The 12,806-nt window shown below is 37.1% G+C and overlaps 1 protein-coding gene across 7 annotated transcripts in view; it reads right to left on the reverse strand.

Annotated features, from left to right (window-relative positions):
• The window catches only part of ESR1 (estrogen receptor 1), a 399,499-nt gene that overhangs the window by 233,613 nt on the left and 153,080 nt on the right, over nt 1-12,806 (reverse strand). For 5 of the 7 annotated variants that reach the window (XM_032258797.1, XM_032258792.1, XM_032258791.1 and 2 more), the window contains one exon: nt 11,604-11,800. In XM_032258797.1, coding sequence (XP_032114688.1) covers nt 11,604-11,800 — 197 coding nt within the window. The remainder of the gene's footprint in view (nt 1-11,603; nt 11,801-12,806) is intronic. The other 2 variants (XM_032258794.1, XM_032258793.1) reach the window with 1 other exon arrangement.

Genomic DNA, 12,806 nt, shown 5'->3' on the forward strand with positions numbered 1-12,806 from the left:
GTATTATATAGGGAGAAAGAAGAAGAGAGGAACTGAAATCTCTCAAACACACTGTATATAATTGATAAAAGCTGGCAAAAGCATTTTCTTCCTTTTCTGAGATCACTTTTACTGCCACAATTTTAAAAATTCAAGAGTGTATATAAGTTTATCACCTACTAATTGTTCATGTTGTGGAAAAGTTTATGTCAACCCTTAGAAGCAAAAGTTTCTAGTCCCAATTTCAAAAACATCCTTTCATAAATATCTCATAGAAGTAAAGCCAGAGGAAGAAAATCAAGAAAGTTGCAAACATAAAAATTATGACATATAAGCTAAGCCTACCTAAATAAATCTTAGCTTGGGACTAGTTGTTTTCCTTCATATCATATTAAAAATTATCAAATACACTTACCTCCTTAACAGCTACATTATCTATCACTGCAGAGGACCATCTTTAGATTTTATTAATATTACTCCCATGCCAAACTTCAGAAGTAAGTTAAAATAGTACATTACTCACATCCTAGAAAAAAAAGATTATTCAGTCTCTGGATACAAAATAAACTTACTGCTAATGATAGTAAAACAAATATATATAAGAAATATGTTAGAATATATTACAAATAGTTTTTTAAACCTACACTATTCTATTAGGTTGGTGCAAAAGTAATTGTGATTTTGCTATAAAAATACACAGTTATTACACATTCAGAATTAAACATGCAATGACTAATGACAAGTCACAGTCCACTTACGGTGAAGTAGAACTCTCTTCATGTTTCTGTGAAAAGGTATCTATTTAAACACCATCTCCTCCATGAAGTTGAGTTTAATCTAGAGCATTCTGTTTTCTCTTGCCTCTGAACTCATACCACTTTTTTCTGAAATACCCCTAAGTCCCATTATCACTTGCAGTGCTGAATTTAACTCTTCCGCGGTTTCAAGTGCATTATCACAGCCTTTCTCCTCGTGTACAAGCAGAATCCTTGGTTGGATTTCAGGGCCTAGGGATGACATTATTTTTGCATTTCTCCTAGAGCTAAAATAAAATAGTCATTCAATATGCATCTGTTACACTTTATTTTAAATTTAAGTCTCTGAGCTCAACAAGTTAACCCTCTCTAGGGAAGAGAATGTGAAGAACTTCAACAGGGAGGTCTCTGGGTATGTACAGAGTACAGATGTGCTATGAAGAGTGAAACGGGATGAAATAAAAAATGAAGTAAGAGGGCAAAAATGGGGCTGGCCCACAGGCACTTGTAAAATAGGAAGAGTAACCAGCACGCTAGCCATCAGAAAACAAATAAAATAAAATAAAAAAGAGGAAAACCATCTCCATGGTGATTATAATATACCATCATGGCTTAACTGGTTAATGGTGGTAGCAAAATATACTTTTAATTATTTTTAAATGAAACAGGCATGGTGGCTCATGCCTGTAATCCAAGAACTTTGGGAGGCCATGGCAGGAGGACTACTTGAGGCCAGGAGTTCAAGACCAAGTGGCCAACATAGTGAAACCCCGTCTCCACTAAAAGATACAAAAATTAGTCAGGCATGGAGGCACGTGCCTGTAGTCCCAGTTCCTCGGGAGGCTGAGGCAGGAGAATCGCTTGAACCTGGGAGGTGGAGGTTGCAGTGAGCCTAGATCACACCGCTGCACTCCAGCCTGGGCAACAGAGCAAGACTGTGTCTCAAAATTAATTAATTAATTAATTAATTAATTTGAAACAAAATCCCTTATTAGTAACTCCAAGGTCTCAAAGGCACAAAATAATTAGAAATTTATACTATTTTATAAACTATAATTTATCTTTTATGATATATAAGGAAAAATTTGTCCATATCACTTAATGAAATTGCCTAAAGTGAGGCAGCCATTCTTTTAAGTCATTGCACTTAAGACAAAAGTTCATATTATAAATATAATCTAGCCACCCACTCTTGGGTGATAATTTAGGAACTCCCTACTCATTCACTCTGTACTTTCTAAGCCACATGGATCACAGAAAGATGATGCTTATTTGAATAAAATTTAAAATCCATATACTCTTTCTCAAAGAAAATAGAGAGAGCAAGTTATTATTACAGAAAGAAATTGTAATTTAATAATTAAGTTGTTTTTTCTTTTGTTCCTTAATTTCTTAGCAACTGAAAAACTAAAATGTCTTTTCATTTCCACTGAAGGAAAATGGAAATATGAGAAAAATAATAGAAGTGCTTTCCCCACTGTATTCTTTTCTCAAGTAAGGCACATCTTTTGAAAAATAAAAAAATCAAACCTGCTTTCCAATTCACATGAGTGGAAAATTAACAGAGTATCCACGACAAGTTTTGCTAAGTAGATGATAGACTTATGAACTAGATTATCCTTGCATATTATTATTTTTCAGCCAAAAAGCCAGGCAATCAGGTTACAGGATAACCTATATAGTGCTGAAATACCATAGCATATATCTTGAAATTAGCAGCCTACGTCTAAAAGTATACGTTTCTCTGAATGAGTATCACAGATATGGGCCATTCTCTTTAACAGGATATAAAGCTACTGACAGCAGTTCTCTATGGAGAATAGAGAAATTTGGCAGAATTAGGCCAGAAACCACCATCGTAAGAACAGTGTCAACACATAATTTTGAGGACTAGTTGATGCTTTTTGAAAATGTGCCCATTAAAACCTATCTATAATTTTTATGGAAAATTATTACCACTGATAAATGAAGCTTTCTAATGGAATTGTTGATGAGCTTAACAACTACATGTGGGCACAAACTCTACTACTTTAATGGAAATAGTTGATCGCATGACCAGGACTGAACCACTTAGTAGGGAAATTGGAAATTTAATTTCAATCAGATGAACAAAAAATGAAGAAGAATGCTTGAAGTGGTAGCATAAAAAACACCGGCGATTAAAAACGTTTGGAACCTTTGATTACCCTTCAAAGGCATTTGTTGCCATGGTTTTTCAAGACCTCTGAAAGCTTCAGCTGTGTCCACAAAAGCTGCCAAGAAATTGGGGTTCTATACTGATTTTATTTGTCAGAGGCATTTTGTCTTAATTATCTCCAAGATAAAGCTTACTTGGCCAAAAGGAGAGGAAAAAAAGAACTACTGTCATTTCACAGGTTGAAAGGCTATGATTTTACTCTCCTGAGCTCTTCTTCAAATGCATGCATGCATGTGTGCACAAACACATCTAAGTTTCCTAGCACCGCATTAACCATTAACAGGCACTTTACACTGGTAATGGGGATGCCATTCTTACATGGAATGAGGTTTTCAGGTCTTGACTTTCACGGTGTGTCTTTCTATATCTCTGATGAGAACCAGGAGCCAAACACCCAGTAAATTTACCAATCCCTGGGGGCAATGCCATTCTTTTAAAAATTTTCATTGCAAAGACTTTCACTTGAAAATTACATGATAGGCCGGGTAAGGTGGTTCACGCCTATAATCCCTGCACTTTGGGAGGCCGAAGCAGGTGGATTATGAGGTCAAGACCAACAGATCAAGACCATTCTGGCCAACATCATGAAACCCTGTCTCTACCAAAAATATAAAAATTAGCCAGGCGTGGTGGCACATGCCTGTAGTTCCAGCTACTCGGGAGGCTGAGGCAGGAGAATCGCTCGAGCCTGGGAGGCAGAGGTTGCAATGAGCCGAGATAGTGCCCCTACGTGCCAGCCTGGGTGACAGAGTGAGATTCTGTCTCAAATAAAAAAAGAAAAAAAATTATCTGATAGTTTACATGGGTACACACTAAAACTCTGCTGCCCTCAACCTCCATCATCATATCTGTTGCATAGTAGGTATGTTAACACATGATAGAGAGTAAAAAAAAAGTAGAAGTAGAAATAAGGGAAGGATTAGGCAACCTCTGGGTCAGAAAAAGGAGGTTATGAACTCCCACAGTACAAATAATTTGCAAAAAAAAAAAAAAACTGATTGGTTCTTGTTTGGACATCATAAAAATGCTTATATGCGTTTCTGCAGTTTATTATTTATACAGCTTAACGTGCTGGCGGCAGCATATTCTTTTTTAAATTGTAAGCTCCCAGAGAGGTGCATTTGGCCCTGTAGGACTAATTTATAATTTTCTGTTTAGAAGGACCTTGTACATACACTTTTGTTAATAAGAATGTTTCTTACAAGGCTTGGTAAGATTCAGAAAATGCTTATATTAGTATGAAAATCAAAAGGAAGGTTTTAGAGTTACTTCTCCATTATTAATTATGTGCAACCTTCAAGAAGTATTCAGACCATTCTTTTCATCAAGTTTCTTTAAAATTAATTGAGGAAATTAATTCAAATCCCCACCCCTGGAATATCTGCAGAGAGCTGATTCTGTTTCTGTGGCTGCTGGATAATTCCATCTGGACATCCAGCTATCATCTCAAATGCAGCGTGTCTAGAATTGAACTTATCCTACCCCCTGATGACTGGCCTTCCTCTTGATTTCCAAATCATTCATTTCTCAGTTCATTCAATCTATGTCTGAATCTCTTTAACTCCTTTCCCTCCTGGGTAACCCATATTTAATCATCTTCAAGCAATGTATATCTTTTCATTATGATATCATTTATTCTATTCCCCTTTTTTCCATTTCATGAATGCCAAAATGTCCAGATTTTTAGTACATCTAAGCTAGTTGAATATCAGCCAAATTCTTCTTCATGCTTTGATTCTTTCCCTTGTCTGGTATCTCTTGTATGCCTCTGGCAGATTCATCTGCATTAAAGACTCTTTCATCATACCTCTCCCATAGTGAAAAAGTATAATGTTTTTCTGTTTACTAAAGCCCACAAACTGATCCTAATTTCCTATTTATTCTTTTATTTATTCACTGAGTGACTCTGAGGATATTGGGTGATTCCCTCTGAGGAGTTCATATTCAATATGGGACGGAATATGGACAATGAAATATATGCAGTACAATAGAATAAACTAATATCAAGGTCCCAGCAGAGAGAGGACTTCTGCATTATCTTCAGAGGTTTCACAACAGTCACTTTTGATTAGGATTAGAATTTTTACAGGTAAATCTGGAAAGAAATTCCCAGCAAAGAAATGGAACCATCATATTTGTAGAAGAACAGGTAATTCAGTGTCTGGAGTGCCTATTTCAGAAGTGGAAACGGTGACTTTAAAATGACTAGAAAGTTAGGCTAGAACAAGATTGTGGAAGTCCTTGAATACTTGTTTAAGGATCATTCCGTGGACTGTAGAAGTCATTAAAGGATCCTCCACAGGGTATTTGACATGATCAGTGATTTGCTTTATGACCACTAGTAGAGTGTCAATGTGCAGACTGTTTCACAAGAAGAAAAAAGAAATAAGCAAATGGCTTAGATGAAGGAGAAGGCAAATGGAAACAATAAATTATTTCAAGCATCCTGGTGAAAGGTTATGTAGCTAACTCAGCAATGGTAAGTGTATGAAAATGCGTTTAAGAGATAGACTCAACAGAACTAGGCAAGAGCTCTGGAAACGTCAGAGGCAGAGACTGCAATGTGAAACAATGGAAATAATGAACTCCCCAGGTTGAAGTATGGCTGCCAGAGGGAGTGGCGAGGGAACTGACACACACAGCAGGCAGCCGAGGGGCTGGTAGCAGAGGGAAACACAGGGAGTCACTGAGAAATCAGCCTGGGGCAGGAGCCTGGTTTTGGAGATATTGTCACAGTTGTGACAGTTTAGGCCCCAAATATTATATTATTATATTAGTTTTCCTAGGCAGTAGCAATCTTTGGTGTTCCTTACTTTATAGATGTTTCTCTTCTCTCTCCTTTTTCTTTCCCCCTCTCTCTCTCCTCTCTCTCTCTCTCTCTTCTCTCTCTCTCTCTCTCTCTCTCTCTCTCTCTCTCTCTCTCTCTCTCTCTCTCTCTCTCTCTCCCCATAGGGTATTCTCTTTCTCTGTGTCTGTATCTTCTTCTTCTAAGGATATCAGTCACATTAGATTAAGGACCCATATACTGGAGTACATACTGGAAGTATACTGTAGTTTACACCACAGTATAACTTCATCTTAACTAATTACACCTGCAATGATATTATTTCCAAATAAGATCACATTCTGAAGCACTGAGGGTTACGACTTCAACATATCTTTCTGGGAGACACAATTCAGCCTGTACCAGGTATATATACGATTCCCTCAGCAACTGGGTGGAAAAAGAAGGATGAAGAAGAAAAAGAAGCAGAGATTGAAGACAAGACCCTGGAGAATGTCCACTTCAGAGAGCTGAAGAGCAAAACAAATGGAGAGAACAATAAGCCCTGGGTTCTTCCAAGGCTGACTTACTCAATTTCTCAATACTATTTCACATTTCTGGAATTCTCTTCCAAACTACCATTTATCTGCATGCTTATATCAAATGTACCACTTGTATTAACACTTCTCTTATCAGCCTAACCCAGTGATATTTCTTCCTTCTCTGCGAGCCTCCAGCAGTTTTTATCTATCATGATTTTGATCCTTTGCCATATTCAACTATTTAGTAGGAATGCATCCAACATGAATAAATGCACTGGAGCTATAGCAACAAACAATGCTGACCAGAAGTCAGCTGTCACTGAGTTTACATCCAAGTTTGGGTGGATAGACAATAATCAAATTAATAAATAGGAAAACTTCATAAAAATTTGAGAGCTGTAAAGAGAAATAAGAGTAGGATTACTCATGGGAGGGGGAGAAGGTCTCTCTGAAAAAGTGACTTTGGGCAGAGTCTGAATGACAAGAAACCAGCCAAGTAAAGGTCTGGATATTCCAAGCAAAGGGAAAAAGGAAACCACATGTGCTGAGATCCTGAGAAAGGAACACGTTGGTGTGTTCAGGGAATAGAAAAAAAAAAGGTCAGTGTTACTGGAGTATAGTGAATGGGGAAGAAGGAACCAGAAGTGAGAATATGTCAAATGTTTTCACCTGCAGAACAAAACTTTTTTCCTGAGAATAAGATCTACACTGAGAGTTATAAACTCAAGACCACAGGATCTGATTAATATATCTACAAGATCTCTCCCACTGTTACCTAGAAACTGAACTGTAGAAGAGCAAGTGTGGAAATAAAGAGACCAAAGGGTTAGGATCTCAGTTGTATCTCTGAAAAGATAAAACAGTTAGGAGATGGGAGAGCAGCCTCCACCTCTACCCCATTCTCTAAACTTTTCCAGACATAGGTGCATACATCAAGCCAGGAGGTGACCAGACACAAATGTGATAATAAATGTAAGAACTAATTCATTTTGAGTGAACAAGAGTGAGTCCCCAAGCCCAAAAGAACTAAGATCTCTTTTAACAGAGTCCTACAAAACAGATGAAGACAGCTAAATGGGCATGAGTTCTTTAGCAACTTTAAGTCCCTGCTGACCAGCCGCAGCTGTTAAAGGAGCTATCCAGGGTGCTGGACTGTGTCACCCTGAAGCTTTCTAAGGCCAGATAGATCAGGCTCTGTTATACTTGTAGAACCTAAGGTCCCCACTGCATTGACCCACAACCAGACTCTACCCTGATACCACTGTCTTCCTGGTCAAAGATAACCTGTAAGTCAATACCTGCCTGGGACACGTTTGTCTGACTGAATGATGAGCAGCTTCTGTTGGCATCTTATAGAAAGAATATAAAATGGCAACATAGCTAGTGGAGGGAGTATAGGTAGGCCTGGGCCCCCTCTGTGCCACATGACCTTCCGAAATAATAATGAGAGAGAAGCAGTGAGCTCAGTGGAGTCCTTTTTCCTTGAAATTATATTCAAAGATAGTATCTGGCTGCTGAAGCTGCAACCAGATCTGCTTACATAACTCATCCCAGAGTCTCTGTCTAAAAAGCATCTTAAGGAACACTACTTCTATGCCTGCAATGATTAATAAATTCATAAAATATCCAATTTCGCCCCTTCTGATTTAAATAGCATCCTTCACTTTGCTTTTTAAAAAGAATGTGTTTCACTGGAGGCCATTACTCAATCTCTTAAGTAATCAAGTTTGTACACTAAGTAGTGGATGAAAATTTGTATGCTTTCAAGCCAAACACTTTACCTCTTCAACCAAAACACTTAGAACACAAGAATAATCTGACGTACACTCATTTCTAGCTCTCTTCTTAAGTAACAAAGAAAACAGGGAGAGCTGCTGCATCTTCAGAACTTCCCACCTACGTGTCAGATCCTTCACCATCCTTAAATGTGTTTGAGGGGCAGTGTGATTTATAAAGAGTCACAGACAATTTCAGCAAAAACTTTTTAGTTCCAAGTTATCAAGACTATGATGAGAAAGCAGAACTAGAAGCCCTTAAACTTGCTCTGGTATTTTCCTTTTATACATACACACAAACAAATCAAATACAGGGAAACACCTTTAAAGTAAAGAGGGAATCAATTACTTAGTTTTTACACAGCCTAGGATTAAATCCACGGCCCAGAAATGTCTTTGTCGAACAGTACATTAATTTTGTTCATTTTTATGCACAAAATTCCCTGCACTCTGCCTTTCCTCCTGGTTTTCACTTGTGGACTCACTCACATGGCTGGACATGTATTCCCTCCTTCTTCATCATGCTTCCTTGACATACCCTCCAGACTTAATCAGGAAACCTCTGAGAGCCAGACTCAACCACCAGCAGGACTGAGTGAAGTTTGGATCTTCCAAACTATGAGATGCTGCCTTCACCTCTATCTTGGCACTGTCATCAAATTGCTGGTTTATTGCTCTGTATGCCCCTTTACCTCGCAAGTTCTGTGAGGGTAGCGACCAGGCTTCTCTATCATTGCATTTCCAGGGTTTTGCACAGGGGTTTGTCAGTAAAGCTAGTCAATGACTAAATGAATGAATGAAGAACTGAATAATTTTAAGGTTCTTCCTTAAATCTTAAAGTTAATAACTCTGCCTTATTTCTAGGCTTCTTCCAGAACTTTGGACTCAATATTCATCACATTTTAAAAACCTAAGATAAGTAACTTCACACTATGATACATAAGAAGTTTCTGAAACCAAGTGGGAATTGCATTTTTAAATGCTACAGTTTTAATGTAATTCTACTTGCTGGTCTGCATATACAAGATGGAGATAAGAGATATATGTATGTATTTTTAACTATCAAAGAGTAAGCAGAATTTTTTCAAAATATTTGAACTTGAGATAGTGCCATAGCAATGAAATATCTCACATTGTATTCATTGATTTTTATAAATATATTTTTCGTCTTTTTTTTTCTGTTCTTAATGCTTAATGACAATAGTAAATATTATGGGATTTTATACAATCATATCCTAAACACTGAACAAAAATGATGCAAAGAATTTGTGAGAATATTGCCATTGTTTCTTGGAGGAAGATTATTTCCACTTTCCATCTTAATAATTTTACATTTATAACTGATATTTTCACTTCTTATGTTCCTCTATTGTTTTCCTTATCTTTGTCATACAGGTAGCACTTTATCAATACTGACTTACTTTCTGATTGTATCATGAGAACAAGTACATTTACTTCCCCAAATACATTTCCTAAATAAATTCTAAATTTTGTGGGATTATGGATTATGTCTTACACTTTTTATTTCTCTCAGAACATCTAATCAGGTATAGAGTATGTTCTCAGTAAAATGTGAATAATCAAAACTTCAGGTTTAAAAACCTTCTTTTCCCTTTCCATAAATAATGGTATTTACATCAGATAAATAAACATTAAATCAGGTAACAGTAAATTATGGCCCACGGGCCAGGGCTAATTCGTTACCTATCAAAAAACTCTATCTTATTAAAATAAAATTTTATTAGCTCATAATCACTTCCATGTGTTTACAGGGTCTCCTTACAGGCTACAATCCAGTTAAGTAGCTGCAACAGAGACTGAATTACCTGGAAAGCCTAAAATATTATTACCTGGCCCTTTACAGAAACACTTTTCAACGACCACTCCAAATCATTTGTACTGATGAGGAAATAGTCTAAGATCAATCTGTCCAATTGTGCAGTTAAACCTATCTACTAACCATAACTCTGCCAATGCTCTTTCACTGCCAGATTAAATGCTTGGTGAAAACAATGGTATTTTAGATTGTATAAAATCAAATAAACAATAAGACCACAAATTAAGAGAGTTGTAAAAAGACATCTAAGGGCTTATATCAACCTAAATCAAAATATAAATGTCATTTTTGTGAATTAAAATAGGATCATCTAATAAAATTAAATAGTCTGTGTGCATATATATATTTATTTACCTATGTTTAGCAGATGAATAGTAAATATATTAACCTACATTTAGAATTTATACACACACACACACACACACACACACACAGATTACTATTGACAATGTCATTAATTTTATAAAAATACCAACAAAAAAATCCATGTCTTATAGCAGAGTTGTAAAAGATGTTAAAAGCAATGTGTCAAAGAAAATGCTTTTAAAATGGACCATGTTGACTTCACATGCTACTCAGTTAAGATATGAACAGCTTTTTTTTTTTTTAAAAAAAAAAAAAAAAAAAAAAAAAGAAGTCTCACTGGCAATGGAAGGAAAAATAAATACTATGTACCATTCCCCAGCTTTTGTCTCATATTAGGGCAAGAAAGAGCTATCACAGAAAGTCTGTGAGAATCATTTCTTCAATCAGTGGTTATTAACTTAGCAGACTCTGGTTTTCAACAAGTTACTTAAATCTGGATTTTTGTAGAAGGAATCACATGAAAACTCCATCAGAAATATTCTTAGTATTTATATACTAACCTTCACCTAAGCTGAAAAGGTAAAGAATAACAAGAGAGAACAATGTCCCACACTTAAGATAAAAAATGAATTCAGTTAGCCTAAACTGCTGTCAGATCTCTCTGTTCCTGTCAGATAAAGAATATTTACCACAGGTATTTTAGGTATTAAAAATGATTAGTGTTTCCCGGGGGTATCTTATTATAATACAACAATAGAGACACTTCTGGAGTAGAAATAAAGTATAGCTGGCAGTATATTAGCTACAATTAGTAAACTATAGACAAGAAAAGGGTGGAGGTAGGCAGGAAAATGTAATGCTACAGGGAGATATTAATAACTGTTTGGTAAAGATGATACATCCCCCATTACAAGACATCAGCCACTGGGTCAGCTCATAGCAAAACGTCCTGTCATCCATTGAGACAAGAAAGAGATGGAAGAGAGGAAGAGGAGAACAAGCTAACCTAGAACAAAAGAGAATATTTCCCTGGACAAGGCCAGAATAGAGAGATAATTATGCATGGACAATGAACAGCATACACCAGATCATACAGGCAAAGTTGTCTACCAAACATGAATGTCCATCTGCCATCCCCCAATCAGGGCATACACACATTTATTTTGTCCTTAGAGATCCAGCTAGTGGCATTCCTCTGTAGAGTTGCTCAAGACTGTTTGAGTCTTGCCAGAGGAAGGAAGCAGAATTACCCAGCCTCAGCTGCCCTGGCACGTGTCAACTCCTCCTCCTGAGATCCTGTCTCTTCACACTTCCATGAAAGATACTACTGGCACCTACTAGGTATTCATGTTTTGGACAAATGGCTGATTCTATGTCTTCCTTCCTCAGTCGCTTTGGCTCTTAGGATCTGCTTGTAGGATCAAAAATAGAAGTCGTTTTCAACACACTATTACCTTGAATACTTCTCTTGAAGAAGGCCTTGCAGCCCTCACAGGACCAGACTCCATAATGGTAGCCTGAAGCATAGTCATTGCACACTGCACAGTAGCGAGTCTCCTTGGCAGATTCCATAGCCATACTTCCCTTGTCATTGGTACTGGCCAATCTCTCTCTGCCACCCTGGCGTCGATTATCTGAATTTGGCCTGGGGGGAAAAAAACAGTAAATCCATTAACATTAGAAAAGCAAAACATGCACTCTCTGGGAGATGCAGCAGATCCACTTTATCCTGACATTTTGAAATAATGAATCATAATGTAAGCTAATCTTTCATTACCTCTTGCCGTCTGTTGCAGCAAAAGGTGTTGCCTATTATATTAACCTTGAGGGGAAATCGTTTATTGCAAACTTGATTTAAAAACATACTACCTGCACCAGAATATATTACCCAGAAAAATGGCAAAATGAAATTAGCTGGTTTCTAATAGACTTAACGTTTTTGCAGGAATTTACAATTATTTCAGAACCATTTAGGGACCAATGCTCACTCCAACTCTAGACCACGTGCAGGGTCTTTAGGAAAGAGAGACAAAGCATAAAATGGCTGGGGCATTTGGAACTCAGGCGAACTGATGAGCCACACAGAACACATGTCAAAAAATAACAATTCAAATTTTTATGTCATTGCCACATAACCCTGTTATGTGGCAATCAGTTTTCATAACTTAATCTGTAATTTGAAAATACTGTTCTTCAATATTCAAAACTCCTTTTTAGGAACACATAGAGACTGAGCACAGTGATTCATGCCTAGAATCCCAGGACTTTGGGAGGCTGAAGCAGGAGAATTGCTTAAGGCCTGGAGTTTGAGACCAGCCTCCACAATACAGCAAGACTCCATCTCCATAAAAGTGCTTTAAAAAAAATAGCTGAGAACTGTAGTCCTAGCTACTTGGAAGGCTAAGGTGGAAGGATCACTTGAGCCCAGAATGTCGAGGCTTCAGTAGGCTGTGATCATGCCACTGCACTCCAAACTGTGTGACACAGAGAGACAATCAGAGGAACACAGGAAAAAAATATGTAGAAAGAGAGACAATCAAAGGAACACAGAAAGGGAACTGAAAATTAACAGTAAGGAAATTCTACGAAAACCAAGAAAATAAGGAAGTAAAATGCTTTAAGAAAAAACCTAAAAAGAAATGCAGAAAGAG

The sequence above is a fragment of the Sapajus apella genome, unplaced genomic scaffold, assembly GCF_009761245.1.
Source record: "Sapajus apella isolate SASKATOON/1434 unplaced genomic scaffold, GSC_monkey_1.0 scaffold105, whole genome shotgun sequence".
NCBI classification, from domain to species: Eukaryota; Metazoa; Chordata; class Mammalia; order Primates; family Cebidae; genus Sapajus; species Sapajus apella.